The 23,535-nt window shown below is 39.7% G+C and overlaps 1 protein-coding gene across 1 annotated transcript in view; it reads left to right on the forward strand.

The window, feature by feature from the left end:
• Positions 1 to 911: 911 nt before the first annotated feature.
• LOC103518407 (sodium channel protein 60E-like) overlaps positions 912 to 23,535 on the forward strand; it is a gene marked incomplete at its 3' end in the record, with an annotated part of 26,564 nt that continues 3,940 nt past the window's right edge. Inside the window, exons 1-4 of the mRNA XM_017447796.1 lie at positions 912 to 922; positions 1,708 to 1,803; positions 15,089 to 15,192; positions 18,129 to 18,235. Of these exons, the coding sequence (XP_017303285.1) occupies positions 912 to 922; positions 1,708 to 1,803; positions 15,089 to 15,192; positions 18,129 to 18,235 (318 nt within the window). The remainder of the gene's footprint in view (positions 923 to 1,707; positions 1,804 to 15,088; positions 15,193 to 18,128; positions 18,236 to 23,535) is intronic.

A 23,535-nucleotide genomic window follows, 5' to 3' on the forward strand; every position in this document is an offset into this window, starting at 1 on the left:
TCGTCCCAAAAGCGAAGAGAGAAGGACGCCGTTCCGAGAACGAATCTTATCTGCTTGTTAACCTGTTCCGATTTCAACATACTGATTTACTGATAGTACTGACACTGATCTACCTTTCAACATACTGATCAGAAAGGTTTCTGACGTGACTTTGTGAAGCTTCATCTTGAAAAGATGAACACAAGTAAAGCTGTATTTTCTTATGTGACTTCTTTTTACTTTCCTTATCCTAGGTATAGGAAGGAAAGTAATGTAATCGGGACAAATTTTCGATGGTTAGTTTTTAGTGGCAAAACACGTTTTGCGGTCCCTAGAGGCTAAATCCAAAGTTTCAGCCATTGGTCCGTGTGTGTGTGTGTGTGTGTGTGTGTGTGTGTGTGTGTGTGTGTGTAATATCTCGAGTACGGTAAGAGCTAGAGAGTTGAAATTTGGTATGTAGTTCACAAATGTGACAAGGATGCAACTCAAAACGTTTGGTTGAGATAGGTGCTGCGGTTGGATCCTAGCAAAACTATGATCCAAATATTTTCTAATGGCGGTGCTCTCATTTCAAAACGATTTCTAAAGAGAAATCCAACCCCATTGGAGAAATTAGAGAATTATAATGAAAGATGGATGAGAAAGAGAGAGCGAGAGAGAGAGAGAGAGAAAGAGATCGGAAAAGATAAAAAAAGGAAGGAGAAGGGGAGAAAGAGAAAACCAAGAAGAGAGAGAAAAAGATTATGAAAGTTGAATGAGAGAGACAAGGATAGAAAAAAGGAAGAAAGGAGAGAGAGGATAGATTATGAAATTTGTATGAGAGAAAGAGAAGGGGAGAGAAAAAAGGATATAGGGAGTGGCCAGAGAGAGAGAGAGAGAGAGAGAGAGAGAGAGGAGGAGAAAAAATGAGAAGGTAAAAATAATGTAGATTGATGATTCGGAAGTAAGGTAGACAAAGAACAGAGATATAGAAAAAAAGGAGAGAGAGAGAGGAAGAGGAAAGAGATAATGAGAGAGAGAGAGAGAGGAAAGAGATAACAAGAGAGAGAGAGATGATAAAGAGGGAGGGAGAGAACAGGATGGAGGGAGGAAACAGAGAGAAAGTAAGAGTGAGAGAGAGAAGGAGAGAGAGAGAGAGAGGGAAAATAAAATGAGAGAGAAAGAAAGGGAGGGTAGGATGGAGAGAGAGAGGGAGAGAGAGAGAAAAATGAAAACAAGCTCAATCTCTTGCCAGAGGTTAGAGAGAGATGGATGTGAGAAAAACCTTGGCTTATAGTTTTCTACTCAATACAGGGCGTTTCAAAAAGTCGCAGAAAATTTCATTATTACTATTATTATTATTATTATTATTATTATTTGTATCTTCATTTCCACCAACCAGTATTTTGACTACATGGTCATGACCACTATTCTGCTCAACTGTGTGTTCCTTTGTGGAAGAGGCTGAGTAAGTAGTTTTAGATTCATTTGGAGTAGTTTTTATTAGATATATAAGATTAGTGTTTTATTAGATTTTGTTCGTCTCTTTATTCGATTTTTCAGTGTTTTAATTAGATTTTTGAGTGTTTCTATAAGTTTGTTTAGAATGTTTTTGTGTATCTTGTTAAGTTTGATTGTCTTTTTAGTTTAGTAACTAATTGTATGCTAGTTCCATTTATGCTCGTAGTTGTTGTTTGTTATATTCTTTTAATTTATTATTTCTTTTATATTTTTGTGTACTTTGTTAAGTTTGGAATGTCTTACTTTGATTTCCACCAATCAGTATTTTGACTACATGGTCATGACCACTATTCTGCTCAATTGTGTGTTCCTTGCCAAGACCGAGTCTGTTTGTTGAAGAGGCTGAGTAAGTCATTTTGAATATTCGGTTTAGTTTTTATAAGATTTTAGTTTTATTTGTGTTTTTGTGTCTACTTTTGTGAAGTAGGTACAATAGTTTGTTTCGTAAGGATTTCCATTTTATGTTTTTGTATCTTTTGTTATGATCGATTTTTTAGGAAGTATGTATACCTAGGTTCTCTGTGCATTGTCTGAGAGTCTTCTGACGCCATTGGCATATTTTTATTATTTTGAAATTGTATTTTACAACCATAATTTAATTACTTACGTATTAATCCAAAACAGCAACCTCCGTGGCCGAGTGGGTATCACACTAGGCTTGCACACCGGAAACCCGGGTTCGGTTCTTGGTGGGGTCGAATTTTTTGCGGCTTTGTGCTTGGAGTTCGGAGTGCACTCAGCCTCGTGAAGACAATGGAGCAGTTGCAAATTGGTCAAAATTATAAATAAATGGTCGATTCCTATGTAAACAGTTGGGAAAAATCCAAATGTGAGGTCAAAACTCCGAAAAAGTAACTTTAAAAGGTCGAAAATTCAATTTTTAATTGCCGCTCTGATGAAAAAGTTCAAAGAGTTGTAACGTCAGATTTCACGTCAAAATGCGCAGAAACGCTTACGCACAAACAAAGGAGTCATTAATTATGACGTCATCGCCTACGGGAGCGTATGCCGTGACGTCAAAGTTCACGATTTACCGGTATTTTTTAAATCGATTTGTCTCGGGATCTAGAAGTCGTAGAAGAGAAAGAAAAATTCCGTTGGTCCTCATTTTTCCTGCTCTATGACTTTGAAACATCACCCAAGTACTTATCCAAAACAGCATCCTCCGTGGCCGAGTGGGTATCACACTAGGCTTGCACGCCGGAGACGCGGGTTTGGTTCTTGGTGGGGTCGAATTTTTTGCGGCTTTGTGCTTGGAGTTCGGAGTGCACTCAGCCTCGTGAAGACAATTGAGTAGCTATTTTAATCAAGTAGCGACGAATTACACCATTCATCATCATCATGTTTGTCAATCCTAGGATTGGTTTGTAGATCGCCACTCATCTCTATTTGATGTTTTCGTCTTCATCTCCGTGTACACCATTACCAGTGTAAAAAGATGGAACTTGATTTCAAAGGAGCCAAGCTGTAGTTACTTTAATCAAGTAGCGACCAATTGCACCATTACCAGTGTAAAAAGATGGAACTTGATTTCAAAGGAGCCAAGCTGTAACGTAAGCTGTGATATCCACAAAAGTTGTGAAAATTAAGTTATGCTTTACCACAAAGGACTTGAGAGAGATTATTTATCCAAAACCTGTCACGGCCAGTCTAGCTTGGGTTTAGTTCCCTGATGTACGCACCTAATGGAAAGTCGTGTGATGTTCATAGCAGATTTTTAATTTTAGAACCTTTTTGCTTAAAGGTTTCCAAGCTGTAACGTAAGCTGTGATATCCACAAAAGATGTGAAAATTAAGTTATGCTTTACCACAAAGGACTTGAAAGAGATTATTCATCCAAAACCTGTCACAGCCAGTCTAGCTTGGATTTAGTTCCCTGATGTACGCACCTAATGGAAAGTCGTGTGATGTTCATAGCAGATTTTTAATTTTAGAACCTTTTTGCTTAAAGGTTTTACTCTCTTTTTTAATCGAAAGTTCAAAACATTAGAAAAGTAATGTAAAAATAGAACGTGGGAGAGAGACAGAGGAAGAGAGTGAAGGGAGAGAGAGAGAGATAGAGAGAGGGAGGAAAGAGGGAGAGAGGCAGAGAGTGAAGGGGGAGAGAGAGGGAGGAGAGAGAGAGAGAGAGAGAGGGAAACGTTAAAACTTTTTCATGTCATGTCGTTTCAAAAAGCTGCTTTGCCTAAATATCTCCCTCTCTCTCACCCTCTTATCTCTCTCTCTATCATTATCTCTCTCTCTCTCTCTACTTCTCACTCTTTTATCTCGCTTTCTTTCTACCTTTCAGTGTACGCAAATATTTTAACATAAAATTTCAGTAATGGATTCTCTCTTTCTCCCTCCCTTTTCTTTCCTCTCTTAGAGGAAGAGAGTGTGAGAGAGAGAGAGAGAGAGGGAGGAAAGAGGGAGAGAGGCAGAGAGTGAAGGGGGAGAGAGAGGGAGGAGAGAGAGAGAGAGAGGGAAACGTTAAAACTTTTTCATGTCATGTCGTTTCAAAAAGCTGTTTTGCCTAAATATCTCCCTCTCTCTCACCCTCTTATCTCTCTCTCTCTATCATTATCTCTCTCTCTCTCTCTCTCTCATTCTCTCCTTCTCACTCTCTTTATCTCGCTCTCTTTCTACCTTTCAGTGTACGCAAATATTTTAACATAAAATTTCAGTAATGGATTCCCTCTTTCTCCCTCCCTTTTCTTTCCTCTCTCTCTCTCTCTCTCTCTCTCTCTCTCTCTCTTGTTACTTACACCATTAGTGCGCTCTCTCTTGCTTATCTCCCTCTCTCTCTCCCTCGTTTACCTCATTTTTATCGCCTCTTTCTCACTCTTTGGCCTATTCATTTTACTTTCTCTTATCTCTCTCTCTCTCTCTCTCCGTCCATTTTTTTGTCCTCATTTCTTTCTCTCACTCTTTCTTTCTTATTCTCCCATCTCTAACCGGTTTTTTTTCATCTTCTTCTTCTTTTTTTCCGTCCATTTTTTGTCCTCATTTCTTTCTCTCAATCTTTCTTTTTTTTTTATTCTCCCATCTCTAACTGTTTTTTTTTTTTTTTTTTTTTTTTTTTTTTTTTTTTTTTTTCTTTTCCCCCACCCTCTCTCTCTCCCTCTGACTTCCTATCTCTCTCTCTCTCTTTTCCTTTCCATCTGACTTCCCATCTCATTTTCTTTCTCTTGTCCATTTGAACGCACCATGTTATTATTATCTCTTTCTCTCTCTCTCTTTCTTCCTTTCTTTCTCTGTCTGTCTGTCTCTCTCTCTCTCTCTCTCTCTCTCTCTCTCTCTCTCTCTCTCTCTCTCACTCACAAGGAAGTATGTATACCTCTGTTGTTTTGTGTTATTATGCGGTCTTAGTGTGACGATAGCAAAGAGAGAATCAGGACAGACTATAAAAAAGCCAGCCGTTCCGAGAACGAACCTTATCTGTTTAGGATAAAATTCGCCCCGGGCGGGAATTTACAGTATCTAATACGAGCAGCCGACAACCCTGTTATAGATGACATGTAATATGTTGCCAGACTGCCAGACAGAAAAATGGAATCTTTTTATAAACCCACGGATTATGAATATGTATATGAGAGAGAGAAAGAGGGAGGGAAAGAGAGAAAAGGAGAGGGAGGGAGAGAGAGAAAAGGAGAGGGAGGGAGAGGTACAGAGAGAGAGAGAGAGGGAGAGGGAGAGAGAGAGAGATGGAAGCTGCGAAGTGTAAATAGAAAATTAAACAGTACGGAAATAATAGAATGGAAAATTAAACAAGGAGAACAGACAAGCTCTTTCTCTCTCCTTCTTCTTCTTCTTCTTCTCCACTTCCTCTTCTTCTTCTTCTTTTTTGCCATCTCTCCACTTTATCCGAAGGGCTTCAGGGCATTTTTTAAGTGTCACGGCACTCACGGCCGTAGGAGTACAAGATAGGAGTACGCCAGCCTACCGAGAACGAACATTATCCGTTCAGGATAAAATCCGCCCTGGGGGGAATCGAACCCGCGGTTTGGCGCTTACGAGGCAGACGCTTCAGACATAAAGATGAATACACTATAGGTATTGACTAAAGTGTACATTGGTGAATAGATGAATACACTATAATACATGAATACACTATCTTATATTATATAATCAAGATCCATTCACATTTCACACACTGATCGCTCTATCTCCTGAACCACAACACCTAGAAAGCTGAAATTTGGTAAGAGTATTCCTTTTATGGTCTAGGTGTGCAATAAGAAAGGATTTTCTAAACCGATCCTGAGATATGATCAATTTTTGATCGCTAAAATCTCCATAAGAAATATACAGAGTGCAGAGACTGCGTGTGAAATGAGTGAATGGATCTTGATTTTATAATATAAGATTTGAAGAGGTTTGACAGAGGGAACTGTAACTGCTAAGGCCTTATCGTCCCGAAATTGAGGAAGGAAATCAGGATAAGAAAAAGCCTGCTGTTTCTGTTTTTGTTTAGGATAAAATCTGTTTAGTATAAAATCCGCCCCGGGCAGGAATCGAACCTGTGACCTAGGGTTCACAGGGCAGACGCTATAGCCTCTAAGCTAGCTAGGTTGACATCCTGTATTAAACAGTGTATTTAATTAATTTAATAAATAATACATCTGTAGGTAGATAATTAATTAGATATTAAAGCTTTTTAGTCCGTCCTTCCTTTATTATTACAATAGTAATAAAAAAAGGTATAAGGGACGGACTATTGTATTCGCTTCGGTGTCTGTGGTACTTACTGCTTCTATTCCAATAAGATATACTTACTGCTTCTATTCCAATAAGATATACTTACTGCTTCTATTCCAATAAGGAAGCGTTCATAATCAAATCTTAAAAAGAAATTGACTGCAAAGGGGAGCACGTAGTAAAATGCTGTGATATGCACTTGTACACCTTTTCTAATCCAATAAGATATACTTACTGCTTCTATTCCAATAAGGAAGCGTTTGGCCAGGTTCTTGTAGTACATAGACTTGACAGGATCATCCAAGATATGAAACCATTCAGCTAGAGTTACGGCATTAGCGTGTAGAATAGCATTGAGATCAACGTTGATGTGACATAGGCTATTTAAATTTGTCATATTCCATCCCGATTCAAAATGGCAGCACCTCAAAGTTATGACTCTTATGCCATTTGGACAAGCAACCACACTAGTAGATCATTGATGGCCGAGGCCACAAGTGAGCGTATTTGGATTAACTTCGGATCAAGCAATCTGATTGGGGTTGATTTCAAAAAATTCCGCCCGGGGCGGATTTTATCCTGATGGGATAATGTTCGTTCTCGGAACGGCTGGGTTTCTCCTATCCTGTCTTCCTTCTCTCTTCGATTTCGGGACGATAAGACCATAGCAGTTACAGTTCCCTCTGTCAAACCTCTTAAAAAAAAAAGACAGTATCTACGTACCATAATAAACAGGGGCGTAGCTAGGGGTGATCATATTGTTGGCAATGAGATACCGGATAGCGGACTGCGCCACTAGTGGTTTGGGAAACGTATAAGATCCAGTCCATAGGGGAGCAAAGTTACTCGGGTAGAACAGCTTGCGGTGTTTCTCATTACGCAGGTCGTAGTCAAACCACATGCCTACCTCCTCGCACCAGAGCACCTGAAATGGGAAACAAAGGGATATGTGAGCAACCTCCGGAAAGCAACTTTCGTAGCCGAGTGGTGTAAAGCTGTGTTCACACATAGCCGACCGCGTCGATCGACGAGGTGAAGAAATGCAGTTTCTTTGTGTTATTATGTCACAACTTTGGTGCTCACTGCAGCATTGTAGGATTTTCCCAATATCTCAATATCCTAAAATTCCGATGTTTACCTACCATGCTGGCACCGGTCGCTATGCGCATTTATATCTCATAGCTACTCATTTTCCTCACGAGGCCGAGTGGGCCCCGCTTTTAGGTGTAACTGTATAACTGCCAAGGTCTTTAGCGAAATATCGAAGCTTTATTTAACTCTTTTTCCCCCTAATTGATATTGGCAAGCTTTTAATTATGTGCAATTAGTAATAATCCATTTTTTATTCCTCTTCCTCCTCCTCTTTCCTTTTCCTCCTCCTTCTCTTCTTCCTCTTTTATTCTTCTTCTTTTTCTCCCATTCCTTGTTTCGCCTCTTCCAACCCTAGGTGTAGGTATCTTTTTCGTTCTTCTTTATCTTCTTCTTCTTTAATACAATAAAGAAGAAGAATCATCCCGAAGAAGTTTGTATTAGCTTAGGGATTATCTTACATGTTTTTCTATTGTTAAAAATATATTAAATTTGTTCAGTTCAGTTCTTCTCCTCCTCCTTCTTCTTCTCTTTCTTCTCCTTCTTCTTCTCCTCCTTCTTCTTCTCCTCCTTCTTCTTCTCCTTTTTCTTCTCCTTCTTCTTCTTCTCCTTCTTCTTCTTCTTCTTCTCCTTCTTCTTCTTCTCCTCCTTCTTCTCCTTCTTCTTCTTCTTCTCCTTCTTGTCATCCTTCTACTATTTTTTCACAGACGCATCTCTTCCTCCTTTCCTTCTTCTCCTCTTTCTCTACTTAATTTTGAATCACCTTTACCTCCTCCTCCTTCTTCTCCTCCTCCTTCTCCTTCTCCTTCTTTCTCTTCGCATCCGTTTTCTCTTCTTCGAGTGGAGGTGACGGTAAATGTACCAGAACATAGTGTTGTACTGAAATAACCCAGTTGAAACTATAAAGTCTCTCTTCCTCTCTCCCTTCCTAATATCTATATTTCGCTTTCTCTCTTTCTCTTCTCCCTCCCTCTTCTCTCTCTCGTCTTCTTTCTCTTTGTTTTTCTCCCTCTCTCTCTACTCTATTCTTCATCCTCTTGTTTCTTTTTCCCCTTTCTTTCTCTCTTCTGTCTCCCTTTCCTACTCCCTATTCCTCTCTCTCTCTCCCTCTCTCTCTGTCTCTCTCTCTCTCTCTCCCTCTCTCCCTCTCTCACCCCCTTTCTTTCTTTTCCCCGCTTTTTCTCCTCTCCCTTTCCTTCTTTCTCATTCATTCTCCTTTTCCTTCAATCTTCAGACCCCTCCTCTCTCCCTATTTATTATTATTTTTTCTATCACCAAAGTTTTTCCTCCTCCTCCTCCTCCTCCTCCTCCTCCTCCTCTTCTTGTTATCCATCTTCTTCTTATCCTTCTTCTTCTTCCTTCTCGCGCACTTAGGTTTTATTTCTGTTCAAGTGAAGTTCTAAAAATGACAACAGCAGTCATAGAGTATTCTGCTAACTTTTGCTACTACATATAACTGTTCTACTTTAGAGGATGCAACTAAGTATGCTACTTTTTAAAGGATGCTACAATGGAGAAGATGCTACAAAGTTCTGCCACTTTGGCTCCCCAAGTTTTTATTTGTTTTATTACTTATAATAGGGTCTTTTATTTTATTATTTTTATTAGGTCATGATGGAACAATGTTATGGCTTTAACTATTGCTGCTTTTAGACTGCTAGACTGAAAATAAAAATAAAATGAAGTTAAATGAAATGAAATAAGGAAAAAAAGAGGGATTAAAACAAGTAGGTGGTAGTGATTTTTTTTCTTCAATAGGTCCTTGCTCTACGGACGCATTGGAAATATTACAATTTTTCGATAGAATAAGCCAGCCTAGTTATCTTAGTTGGTAGTGCGTCTGCCTTGTGAGCGCTAAACCGTGGGTTCGATTCCCGCCCGGGGCGGATTTTATCCTGATGGGATAAGGTTCGTTCTCGGAACGGCTGCATTTCTCCTATCCTGTCTTCCTTCTCTCTCCGCTTTCGGTATGATGAGACCTTAAAACTAACAGTTTTCAAAACTAATTGAGTTCAAAACCATGTACCTTACTTTGTTCAATCATTTGCAATATAGTAATACTTCCACACAGTAACTAGTAAAATATTACATAACTATGCTCTTCCACCCAACCGTGAAGTTCTTTCGATTCAACAGTTTTCTTATCCAATCACGATTGCGGAAAGTATTTCAGATTTCTCTCTCTCTCTATCTCCCTCCCTCTCTCCCTATCTCTCTCTCCCCCTCTCTCTCATCCTTTCATTCTGTCACTCTTTTTCAGTCTCTCTCTCTCCCCCTCTCTTTCTCCCTATAACCCTACCCAATCATTTCCACAGAAAATGTATTTCACTTTTCTCTCTCTCTCTCCCTCTTGTCCTACTTCCTTTACTCTGCTGTTCCTCTCTCTCTCTCTCTCTTCCCTGAACAGCTATTTAGTTCCATACTTTGAAATTTTCGCAACTATAGGTACCTACTCTCTCTCTCCCTCTCTCTCTCTTCCTTACTCTATTTCTCTCTTCCTCTTTCTTTCGTTCCATGTACTTTTATACTCTTCCAATACCATACAAGTCTTCTCTCTCTCTTTCTCTCTCTCTCTCTCTCTATCTCTGTCTCCGTCTCTCTCATGGTCACATCCTTGTTTTCACAACTTTCACACTCTTTCCACTCCATTGCTCTCTTCAACCAGAGAGAGAGAAAGAGAAAGGAAGAGAGAGAGAGAGATGGAAGTAGGTGTAAAAGATTTACAGTTGTTGAGGTTCTTCTCTTACTCTCTCCCTTCCTTTCTCTCTTTCCTCATTTCTCTCTCTCTCCTTCTTCCTTTCCTATCTCTCCTCCTTCTCTGATTCCTTCTTGATATGCAAAGAACATTAAATGTGTCAAAAATGAGGTTTCCTCTCTCTCTCTCTCTCTCTCTCTCTCTCTCTCTCTCTCTCTCTATCTCTCTCTCTCTCGGAAATACCTGGTGAAAAATGATGTGGATTCTCTCAGCTATTCCCTCCCTTGCTTTCTTCTTCTTCTTCTTCTTTCTCCTCTCTCTCTCTCTCTTCTTTATTTTATGCACGAGGGGTGCAGCTACTTGAATGGAGCAGTTGCAAATGGGTAAAAATTATAAATAAATGGTCGATTCCTATGTTAAAAGTTGGGAAAAATCCAAATCCGAGGTCAAAACTCCGAAAAAATAACTGTAAAAGGTCGAAAATTCCATTTTTATTTTCCGTTCTAATGAATGAGATCAGTTGTTTTTTTTTCGTCCGCTAGGTAGCGCCAGTATGCAAGCACGCTTGCGGAGGAGCAGAAAGAAATGCGCAGAAACGTATGCGCACAAACAATGTGTTGCCTGCGAGGGAGCTTTGCTGTGACGTCATCGTGTACGGGAGCGTATGCCGTGACGTCAAAGTTCACGATTTACCGGTATTTTTGAAATCGATTTATCTCGGGATCTAGAAGCGTAGAAGAAAAAGAAAAATTCCGTTGGTCCTCATTTTTCCTGCTCTACGACTTTGAAACATCACCCAAGCAAGCGCAACTGATCTATTTCTACCTCCAAAATGTACACGTATACAAACGTACCTACGCTATGTACCTACATGTACCTTAATATACATATACCTAAGGTACCTGTATACAAGGCATTGTTACAAGATTCCTGTGAGATAGTTTGTGTGGGTGTGCAGAATGTGAGATGCTATGTAAATCATTTCCAGAGAGAGAGAGAGAGAGAGAGAGAGAGAGAGAGAGAGAGAGAGAGAGAGAGAGAGAGAGAGCGAGCGAGAGCGCTTGAAAACAAATGACAATAGGAGAGTGAAAAAGAAAGAAGGGAGAAAGAGAGTGAAGAAAGGTAGAGAAGAAAATATAACGATAAGAGAGAGAGAGAGAGAGAGAGAGAGAGAGAGAGAGTAAGCTTGTATTTGGTTGAGTATGCAATGTGGCATGATAGGAAAATATGTGGAGATGTCACTTTTACAGCTAGATTTCCTATGATCGCCTTGTATTTGGTTAAGTATGCAATGTGCCATGATAGAAAAATAGTGGAGATGTCACCTTTACAGCTAGATACCCTATGAACGCCTTGTATTTGGTTAGGTATGCAATGTGCCATGATAGGAAAATATGTGGAGATGTCACTTTTACACATAGATTCCCTATGATCGCCTTGTATTTGGTTTAGTATGCAATATGCCATGATATAAAAATTAGTGGAGATGTCACTTTTACACATAGATTTCCTATGATCGCCTTGTATTTGGTTAAGTATGCAATGTGCCATGATAGGAAAATAGTGGAGATGTCACTTTTACACATAGATTTCCTATGATCGCCTTGTATTTGGTTAAGTATGCAATGTGTCATGATAGGAAAATAGTGGAGATGTCACTTTTACAGCTAGATTTCCTATGATCGCCTTGTATTTGGTTGAGTATGCGTTTATGCAATAGAATTGTAAGAAGAGGAAAGTGAACTAGGAATTAAATCAAAAAGCTAAACCTTCAACATAGTCAGCCTTGTTAACTCTACAAAAAAATGTGGTTGGATGGAAGATCTCCTTTGGAGAATTCTGCCACAGCCATAAGAAAAGTTTCAAGGGAACTTGAAATATCATAATTTATAATAATAATAACGTTTTTTTCTTCTTCTTTTTTTTTTAGTAAAATTCGCTTGTCATTTTGTTTTTTATCTCTCTTCTTGTTCATATTTGTCTTAGGATGTCATTTCAAATTTTCAACTTTCTTTCTTTTTTTTTTTGTTTCTTCTTCTTGCTTTTCTTCCTCTTCCTCTTCCTCCTCCTCCTCCTCCTCCTCCTCCTCCTCCTCTTTCCTCTTTTCAAGAGAAGTTACCATAGCGTAGCTAGGGGTGATCATATTGTTGGCAATTAGATACCGGATGGCGGACTGCGCCACTAGTGGTTTAGGAAACGTATAAGATCCAGTCCATAGGGGAGCAAAGTTGCTCGGGTAGAACAGTTTGCGGTGTTTCTCATTACGTAGGTCGTAGTCAAACCACATGCCTACCTCCTCGCACCAGAGCACCTGAAAGGGGAAACAAAGGGATATGTGAGCAACCTCCGGAAAGCAACTTTCGTAGCCGAGTGGTATAAAGCTGTGTTCACACATAGTCGACCGCGTCGATCGACGAGGTGAAGAAATGCAGTTTCTTTGTGTTATTACGTCACAACTTTGGTGCTCACTGCAGCATTGTAGGATTTTCCCAATGTCTCAATAATCCTAAATTCCAATGTTTACCTACCATGCTGGCACCGGTCGCTCTGCGCATTTATATCTCATAGCTACTCATTTTCCTCACGAGGCCGAGTGGGCCCCGCACTCTTTTAGTAATCAATCGTGCCGGGAGGCCTGCGAACGTCAAGAATTCGAAGTGCCCCGGCCTATATTATCACGAAATAGAGTTTCATGGTCCAATTTACTATTGGAAACAGGAAATAGAGGTATGAATTAATCCGTATGAATTACTCTCAAGAGATGAATCACACGGATATTCATCATACTTAAGACGCATGACATGATTCATACAGCTATTTATGATCCCTGATCAGTCATTTCTATGGGAAAACCTAGGAAAAACTTTTCGCGTGTCTATTCTATTGACCAACCTTAACTTGTCTAATATTACTAATTGCTCAATATTACCCATCTGGTTGACTAATATCACTGGATTTACTCGATTACCCAATATTACTTAGAATCCTAGTTTCCAATATGTAATAATAATAGACTCTTGAGTGGAAGGCAACCACTAGGCGAGGTTAACGCCTTAGGCGTTCTCTACCACCTAACCCTTAGAGCTCCATTATTATGTGGTCGAATTCTCAAATAAATGAGGATAAAATTCCATACCTCGGCTGGGGAACAATATTTGTTCTTGGTGAACAAAAAAGTGAATTTGTGACAAGCAGCAGTTAAGTATCCTCCACACAATTAAAATTTATTTTCCTTTTAGGGGCCGGGTTCAATGCTCGGTGAGGTCGAAGTTTTTCCGGCTCTAGGATCGAGGAAAATCTGTCTTCCCCCACTCCTAAGGTTAGAGCTTAAGTATTTAGGTCTACATACTTTGAAAATTCGACGAGATAAAGGGAAGGGGTAAAGAGTTTAAAAACTTCAGGTCACCTCTTTAAAGTGTGCTACGGCTCGCATAAGTAAATAAATGAGGATAAAATTCCATACCTCGGCTGGGATCGAACCCACGCCCTCCTGATTACCAGGCCGTTGTTAGCTCTACAAAAAAATGTGGTTGGATGGAAGATCTCCTTTGGAGAATTCTTCCACAGCCATAAGAAAAGTTTCAAGGGAACTTAAAATATCATAATTTATTACACCTAATTTATAACACCAATTTACCAATTCAAGTTCACACTTTATGTAACAATTCACAATTGTATCATCTTAACCATTTCTCTCTCCCTCTCTCTCTCTCTCTCTCTCTCTCTCTCTCTCTCTCTTTATCTTAAACACATACCATAATTATCACCGCAGTTTTTCTTAATCACTTACAGCATTCTTGACGACAAGTTAGTTTTGTCTCCCTCTCTTTTCCTTTTTCTTTCTCTCCCTCTCGTTGTCTCTAACTTTTCATGACACTCTCTCTCTCTCATTCTGTCTCTAACTTTTCACGACACTCTCTCCCTCTCTCTCATTCTGTCTCTAACTTTTCATGAAACTCTCTCTCCCTCTCATTCTGTCTCTAACTTTTCATGACATATTACATATTACCCACTCCTCTTCATTGTTTCTCCTCTCTCTCTCTCGCTTTCTTTTCTTTTTTCTCTCTTCCTTCTCTCTTTCCTTTTCCTTTCTCTCTCTCCTTCCCTCTCACCCTCAGTCTCTTTCTCTCTCTCTCTTTCTCTCGCAATCTATCTTTCTCGTTGAGAATCTGTGACTTGTTTACTTAAAAAGAGAGAGAGAAAGAGAGAGAGAGAGAATGAGAGAGAGAGAATAAGTGAGAGAGAGAAAGAGACTGAGGGTGAGAGGGAGGGAGAGAGAGAGAGAGAGAGGAGAAACAATGAAGACAAGTAGGTAATATGTCATGAAAAGAGAGACACAGATAATGTGTGAGAGAGAGAAGAAGAGAGATAGAGGGGGAGAGAGAGGGAGATAACATGTCTTCAAGAACAATATCCATTACAGCCATAATCGTGTTCTATCTCACAATTTCATCTCTCTCCCTCCCTCCCCTCTCCCTATCTCTCCTCCTCCTCCTCCTCCTAATCTTCCTCTCTCTCTTTTTATCTATCTATCTTTTTCTTCCTATTTTTGTCTCTTCTTTTGCTATATTGTTTTTACCTTGAAGCTATTTTCCTCTCTCTCTCCCTCTCTCCTACTTATAATCCTCTCTTTCTTTCTCTTCTCCTTGTTCTTTTTTTTCCTCTCTCCCTCCTTCTCTTACTTCCTGTCAGTCTATATCTTCATCTCTCTTAGTTGAGGACAAGTGACTCTCTCTCTCTCTTTCCTTTCTGTCAGTTTATATCTCTTTCTCTCTCCTTCAGCACTTTGTCTCCAACTTCTTGAAGGATCTTGCTTATATTCTTATCTTTCTCTCTCTCTCTTTCTCTTACTCCCTGTCTTTCTCTCTCTGTCTTTCTTTCTCTCTCTCTCTCTCTCTATAACTTCCCCTCTCTTTGTCCCTCCAATATTTTTCTCTCTCCTTCCTTTTCCTCCATCTTTCTAACTCTGTCTGTCTCCCTCTCCTGGCTCCCTTCTTCTCTCTCTATCTTTGCCTCTCCCTCCCTCTCTTTCCTTTGCTGCAGTGAGAACCAAATTTGTGACATAATAACACAAAGAGACCGTTATCCAGTTTTCCTACCTTATAATTTATTATACAGGGTGTTTAAAAAATCTTTATTTCTTTTCAGGTGTACATGGGAGAGTTGCGTAACAAATGCGTTGCGCAATTTAATGGTACAAGTTGGGCAGACCTGGGGCGTAACCAGACGGCGTATGGACGGGAGTGGAAAAAGTGAGTGGCCGAAATTAGAAAAAAAAGTACGAGTTGGGCAGACCTGGGGCGTAACCAGACGGCGTATGGACGGGAGTGGAAAAAGTGAGTGGCCGAAATTAGAAAAAAAATATTACTAAATTAAAATAAATTCTTCAGCTGTGTCCACACATAAGACGGGATAGGAGAAAGCCAGCCGTTCCGAGAACGAACATTATCCCATCAGGATAAAATCCGCACCGGGCGGGAATCGAACCCGCGCCCTAGCGCTTACAAGGCAGACGCACTACCAACTAAGCTAACTAATTTTTCTTTTGTGGAGCATAAAACTGTTGAATTCCAGAGCAGAGGGAGAATCTCTGCCATGCAAAAAGAAAGAAAAAGAAGAAGAAAGAAAAGAGAGAAAGAATAGGGAAGAAAGAAGGTTCGGTGTAGTTTTTAAACAAGAATGAAAATAAAATAAAAGGATCAGAAGAAGAAGAAGAAAACATCAAAGTCCTGCAGACGAAAATAGCGAACAGAGAGAGAGAAAGAGAGAGAGAGAGAAAGAGAGAGAGAGAGAAAGAGAGGAAGAGAGAGAGAGAAAGAGGGAGAGAGAGAAAGAGAGAGAGAGAGAGAGAGAGAGAGAGAGAGAGAGAGAGAAGAAAAGTCAAATAGGGATAAAAGAACAACAAATAATACAAATATGAGAGGGAAAAAGGTTTACAAAAGAAGAAAGTAAAAAGAGAATAGTAATAATAATAAGCATAATGCTCGGCTTAGAAATCACACTTCGACGGTCCAAAAACTTTCAAATTTACAATTCACAAATTGGTGAATTTGGTATTGGTATAAGTATGCCATAATATTGCAATAAAATATAATTGAATTGAATTGAATTTAAAGTAGATGATGTCTTTAACATATTAACGAGGTTTATTTTGTAACTCGAAGAACTTTTGAGACGTACTGTAATGGCTTCTCTTCTTCTTTCATCGAATGGGGAAACATCTTTACCTCCCCTAATTTAATAAACCAGATTTCTTCATTCTTGGAGAGGCTTTCCAGATTTCTCTCTTCCCCTCATTTCTCTCACCCCTCCCCTCATTCTTCTTTCCCTTTTCTAAGTTTCTCGTTCCTTTCTCTCTTTCCTTCCTTTATCGTTTCTTGCTATCTCTTTCTCCCCTTGTGTAATTTTTTCTTCTACTTTGTCATGTAGGTTCTCTCTTATTTAATAAACCAGATTTCTTCATCCTTGGAGAGGCTTTCCAGATTTCTCTCTTCCCCTCATTTCTCTCACCCCTCCCCTCATTCTTCTGTTCCTTTTTATAAGTTTCTCGTTTCCTTCTCTCTTTCCTTCCTTTATCGTTTCTTGCTATCTCTTTCTCCCCTTGTGTAATTTTTTCTTCTACTTTGTCATGTAGGTTCTCTCTCTCTTTCTCTTGGATAGAGAAAGAGAAAGGGAGGAAAAAGGAGAGAGAGAGAGAGGGAGAGAGCGAATTGATCAAAAATCAAATGGGAAGGGTGTGGCAAGGAGAAGAAAGAAGAGAGAGATAAAAAAATATGGAGAAGAAAGAGAGAGAGAGAGAGAGAGAGAGAGAGAGAGATGGAAGGGGGAGAGAGAGGAAGATACATAATTTATTCATCCAAATTATTTCTGTCTTTTCCCAAGAGACGCATTCTCTCTCCCTCCCTCTCCCTCTTTCTCTCTATCTCTCTCCCCTCCCTCTTCCTTTCTCTCTCTCTTCCTCTCTCCTCTCTCCTCTTCCTTTCCCTCTTTTCCTCTCCTCTCTCTCTCTTCTTCCTTTTTCCTATCCCTTATTTACTTTTCACTTCCATTTTCCTTCTTACATCATTTTCCCCTCTTTTTTACGAGTGAAACGGGTTTCCTCTTCTTCTTCTTCTCCCTCTTCTTCTTTCTTTTCTTCCTCTTCTTTCTTTTCTTCTTCTTCTTCTTTTTCTCTTCCTCCTCCTCCTTCTTCTTTCTATTCTCCTTCTCTTCCTCCTCCTCCTTCTCTTGCTTGTTCTTCGTTTTTATCGTCTCCTCTTTTTTCTTTTCCTTCGCAATCTTGTAAACTTGAAATTGTGTGCAGAGCAAAGAATCAAACATAAGCTTGGGATGGAAATCATTATGGGTACACACTTTGTGTACTTTAACTTTTTTTCTTCGCCTCCTCCTTCTTCTTCTTCTCCTCCTCCTCCTCCTTCTTTGCTTTTCCCCTTATTCAGATGAGGTGGGCGTTTTTCGTCAGCCTCTCAATCAGCCCTGGGGTAATTGCTTTTGGGCTGAACCTCCAACGCAGCCGATTAGAAGAAATGTGCCTTATGATGTTATGAGGGACGCATTGCATCTTATTCAGAGACATCTGTTGTCCTTAGGCGCGTTTCGCACTGGTAACACGTCGCAAGTAGCAAGTCGCAAGATGCTACTGCTTACGTCCTGAATCTTGTTCAAAGAAACATGAACACTTTCACATTGGAGTAATTGATTCAAAAAATAATTTTTCCCACAAACAACCACAAGTAGTAACTAACAAAACTCCAGACAGCGCTAGGCCGCGGGTTCGATTCCCGCCCGGGGCGGATGTTATCCTGATGGGATAATGTTCGTTCTCGGAACGGCTGGCTTTCTCCTATCCTGTCTTCCTTCTCTCTTCGATTTCGGGACGATAAGACCATAGCAGTTACAGTTCCCTCTGTCAAACCTCTTAAAAAAAAAAAAACCTACGTCAATAGTTTGAAGAGACGCCCGGCATAAATCAACACGGAACAGAGTTTTGATGTTTTACTCTCAATCTCTATCAAAGACTAATTGTATGCTGTGTTGTTTGGCAACTCTATTTAGAGCAGTTTGTTAAATACATACATTATTTGTTTCTCTCTCTAGACTTATGCGGTCTGTGTCGCAGCTATAATTTCTATTATGTTTTATTCTATTCTATTTTTTTTTTTAATTCCATTTCTATTCTATTCCACAGGTCTCAAAACCATCATCAACGCCCTCCTACATTCCTTCAAGCAGTTGGCCGAAGTCATGACACTAACCATCTTCTGTCTGATGGTGTTTGCGCTGTTTGCGCTACAGGTAATAATACTATTAAGTTTATTGTTATTATTGTGAATCTAGGCACACGGCAGTGCGCCAGGACAAGTTCCGGCCTCAGCACGCCAGTGTGTATATTACACGAAACATTTCGACGCATTTTTACCCCTATCATAACTCCGTTAATAATACACATTATCAACATGAAAATAAAAGGAAAACATTGCCAATTTGAAATTGAGAGAAGGTTGAAGGGATTGAGGTCCAGCATTTTCAGTAGACGCGAAAAACTGGGAATGCAGACTTGGCCTTAATTTTCTGATCTCACCACTTTTAAGGGCCGACATTTTTGGATAGGAACTTGGCCTTTTTTCACATTTTGTGTTTTTGTGGCGGATCTCCTTTACAGTCCCTCTAAGTACTTTACTTGTGTACCTTTAGGGGACGATTTTCATATTTCATTAGTATTTATAGGTACATACTCCTACTTCATTATTGTTGGTGAGATAATATTCCCGAAATTTCTTTTTCATTCTTTTTATACTGCATTTACACCAAATTACCTATTTTGTATAAAAATACAACATAAATCTCATTCCCCTCCTGACTTGTAAACAGTGCGCTTTTCCTGTTTTTCGTCCTCAGTTTTTGCCAGTTTTTTATTGGTTTTTGTGAGTTTTTTGTAATTTCTTTTTCATTCTTTTTAATACTGCATTTACACCAAATTATCTTATATTATAAGAACGAGATCCATTCACTCATTCACATTTCACAGTTCACATTTCATAGTTCACACACTGATCCGCCTTTTCCGGTGTTCAGACGGGGGTCGGCGTTTTTCGTCAGCCTCTCAATTACCCCTAACTAGGGTAATTGCTTTGGGCTAACAATTGGGTTTGGCAAATTTTACGAGTGGATGCCCTTCCCACTCAACCTTCGCTATTTCTTTAGCAATTCCTGCGGGAAAGCTTCGTTAGACAATAGCCACATTTCCACACGGTCGGTATTCGAACGTAGCACCTTCGGGTTGAGAAACCTTACCTATAAGATTCGGGCCGAGGTCCTGACGTTTGTACCTGGTAGTGTGCCAGAATATACACATTGCCATCTTTGTTAATTGCCACCATACGGTTATTCAGCCAGAACTGAAACTCCCTCTCGAACGTCTGTGTAACGAGAAATAGGGGGAAAATTAGTTGTCGAAGGAAGTGAGTACTATGTTTTAACTCCACGATTTTTTTATATTGGGGCTAGGCTAGGCTTGAAAAAATATATACATATAGGTACGAAGAAAATCGATTTTTTTTTCTTCCAAGCTTAGCCTAACCTAGCCGTGCGTATAAGACTATAAGCACATCCTTAGGTATATTATTTATAAGTACCATTCAGAAAACTCAAAAGAATACTAATAGCTACCCCCTTTTGTGCTGGAACGAAGAAAACTAGGCCAGAAAATTTCCGCCTCGATTGACATTCGAACCCAGGACTTGTAAGTCAATGCTCTTGACCACTCAACCATAGAGATGAAACTTTTATGCATAACCATCATCTCTGTACATTGACTGTTAAGCATGCAAAATTTACATGTGCCTATCTATGTACGTAATATTTATAGAGGGTGTCCAAAAAAATAGGGGCCACAAATACTCTCAATTCGAGTGTGGGAATAGTGACGAATGTGAATTGGGAATAGTGACGAATGTGACGATAATTTCATTCTCCTGGCACAACTCAGAACCATTGTAGATAAAATTAAGACTATGTGCGGACCCCTATTTATACGTAGAGAGAAAAGTCCAATTTTGACCCTACATATCAACCCTTAAAACATTATTCATTATGTTTTAGGCACCCTGTATAGAGTTTATAGCATCGTTAGTTTGGGTAGTCTATAGAACTAACTTTGGCAGTTCTAAATCTCGTGACTGCATTTGCCTTTCTCATTTGACTATCTGCTCTATCAAATAGTGTGTGTTCTAGATAAAGTACATAATATACTCGTAGTTCTGTACTATGTACCTATGTAGTATGCAATAGTAACTTATATTATGTGCACAATATGTAGGTATATGTACAATGCTCCAGTTATTTAATCAACGTCCTATAATGTCATTCTTTTCAAGTTGAGTACCTACTTTTTGGATTTATTTGTATTTTTATTATATTTAAAATACCTACCTTATTTATATTGTCGGCTAAGAATAAAAAGTCCCATTATGGTAATAATCTATTGGTAAATTGGTATAAGTATTTATTTTATTTTTTGCTAGTAGAGTCACTTTTTTCTGACAAAGCTTGCATCTACACATGAATTTACTAGAGGTACCTGTTGGATTGGTACTCATGTTGTACCTACACACATTAGACATATCTAGTAGGTATCTATTTGAGGAGCTGGGTGCAAAAAGGGAAATATGGATTTTTTGCCCTTTTTGCGTAAAACGGTTTTTTGAATAGAACGTGGTGCGCTCTATCTTCCAGCGTTTGAACTGCAGTGATAACTTTTTTTTCGATGAGTTGCAGCGTTTTTTGTAAACATACTTTTCAAGGATTTTGATGAAAAATTGAAAACTTTAAAGTTAAATATCTCAGTTTGATGATTTTCATTTATAAAAACACCAAAAGGCTAACAAAAAAGTTAGCTGTCAGCCACCTGGTGCAAGGAGGGAAGACTCAGAAGTTTAGATTTGATGGATGCAGGAGACTCATTAAGAACATCAATGTTGAAGGGAGGATTAGCCAGGATGTTGCACAATGTCATGCATCTGCTCAAAGGACATGTTTATTTTATCTTTGTTTAAACTTTAAAGGGGGAAGGATTCTCAAGATTGAACTCCTTGCCCCAACCCCATATTGGGAGCTCTTCCACCCAACACCATTTCACTTCAGCTTACCTCTGTACAATGGAAATAATGTTCTCAATAATGCCTCGCGCAGTGTTGGGCATATCACACAATAGGACACCCCGTACAATCCAGTAGGTATCCCAATAGTAGAGTTCTAAGAACCGACCACCCGGTATGAAGAATCCGTTTTCCACCTGAAAGAGAAGAGTTTTAGATTTTTTTTTTAGATTTTATTTATTTATTTATTTAAATAACTCAAGTTCGTTCAAGTTAGAGTTCAAGTTCAAGTTAGAGAAGAAGATTCAGTTTCAAGTCTACTTTCTTTTACCTCAGCACCGCTGTCACATTACTTCAAGGCACATTTTTCACTATTATTAAATATGTTTATATGAGATCCGTGACATTTTTTTACATCCATGTCTATCCAGGAACGGAAAATTTCGGTCAGAAAATTTCCGCCTTGGCCGGGATTTAAACGCAGAATCTCCAGGTTGAGAGTCAGTGCTCTTGATCACACAGCCACAGAGGTTGGCTCTTGAGGTAGTATTCATGGTATTGATCGTTTGTCGGTCTTGCCAGCCTAGTTAGCTTGGAGGGTAACGCGTCTTCCTTGTAAGCGCTAGGTCGCGGGTTCGATTGACGCCCTGGGTGGATTACATCCTGAACAGATAAGATTCGTACACGGAACGGCTGGCTTTCTTCTATCCTGTATTCCCTCTGTCATCGCTTTCGGGACGATAAGACCTAAGTTGCTACTATCAAATGACAAAAAGTTGTAGAACTACTTTCTGAGACGCAGACCTGGTGATGGTGAACCTCTGTGATTTTTTTTTTTCCAGTTAGGCGCTTTAACACTCTTGTGTCGTTCGCACCGTCCCCTGTTTACCTAGATCAGTGGTTCCCAACCTTTTTCAGACAAATACCCCTTTTTAAGCTCAAATTTAGCAATTACCCCCCCTACAGAGAGGAATAAAAAGATAAAATAGAGAGTTCACAAAAGTAAAGGAATGCGAAAATATATAAAGAAAGGTATGCAAGATGAAAAGGTTGAATATTTCTTGAAGCTAAAAAGAAAAGGAGGTAGAGGAGGAGGAGGAGGAGGAGGAGGAGGGGGGGAGTTGTAGGAGAAGAAGAATAAGAAGAAGAAATGGAATAAGAAGTTAATTGGAAAGAAGAATAGAAACAAAGAAAAGAGAAGTTAAAAAAGAGGAGAAGAGCTGAGAGAAAAAGACAAGGTAAGAAACATAGATAGATACAGAGAGAGAGAAAGTTAGAGATGTAGAGAGAAAGAGAATTAAAGAAAGAGAGAGAGAGAGAGAGAGAGAGGGGGGGGGGGGAAGTATAATTGGGATTTGAAGTTTAAGATTTATTTAGCAGGAAATTTATGTTTCTACGAGTAGGATGAGAAAAAGCAGAAGGAGGAGGAGAAAGAGAATAGATCAGTTGCGCTTACTTGGGTGATGTTTCAAAGTCATAGAGCAGGAAAAATGAGGAGCAACGGAATTTTTCTTTTTCTTCTACGACTTCTAAATCCCGAGATAAATCGGTTTAAAAAATACCGCTAAATCGTGAACTTTGACGTCACGGCATACGATCCCGTAGGCGATGACGTCACATCAAATGTCCCGAGCAAAGCTCCCTCGCAGGCAATATTAGAACGGAAAATAAAAACTGAATTTTCGACCTTTTACAGTTATTTTTCCGGAGTTTTGACCTCAGATTTGGATTTTTCCAACTTTTTACATATAGGAATTGACCATTTATTTATATTTTTTACCCATTTGCAACTGCTCCATTAGAAATAGAAGGAGGAGGAGAAAAAGAGGAGAAGGAGGAGGAGGACGAAGAATAGAAAGGGAATTAGAAGGAGGAGAAGGAGGAAGAGAAAGAGGGTAGAAGGAATGGAAATAAATTTAATTTATAGAACAGGCTTTACAGAAGAAATAGGTGCCTATAATGGACAGGCAAAAAAAGGAAGACAGCCAGCCTGCCTTGTGGTAGTTCCCGTGTTCTATACCCGCCCGGGGCGATGCCAGCCACTCACTATCAGATAGACCTGACGGGCCTGATCAGGTCCGCCTGTCAGGTCTACCCGATACCTGATGAGCACAAACACTATCAGATAGACCTGACGGGCCTGACCAGGTCTGCCTGTCAGATCTACCCGATACCTGATGAGCACACACACTATCAGATAGACCTGACGGGCCTGATCAGGTCCGCTTGTCAGGTCTACCCGATACCTGATGAGTGATGACCATTTGAGCACACACACTATCAGGTAGACCTGACAGTTACCTACGGCTGAAAAGCTCCGTTTGTCAGGTCTACCTGATACCTTGATGAGCACACATACTATCAGGTGGTCAGGTGTACCTGATATTGAGTACTGAGTGGCTGGCCAAAGACCTAATTGTTCGACATTTCGACCTCGTAGCCAGCCTAGTTAGCTTAGTTGGTAGTGCGTCTGCCTTGTAAGCGCTAGGCCGCGGGTTC

The sequence above is a fragment of the Diaphorina citri genome, unplaced genomic scaffold, assembly GCF_000475195.1.
Source record: "Diaphorina citri unplaced genomic scaffold, Diaci psyllid genome assembly version 1.1 scaffold2182, whole genome shotgun sequence".
In the NCBI taxonomy this organism is placed as follows: domain Eukaryota; kingdom Metazoa; phylum Arthropoda; class Insecta; order Hemiptera; family Psyllidae; genus Diaphorina; species Diaphorina citri.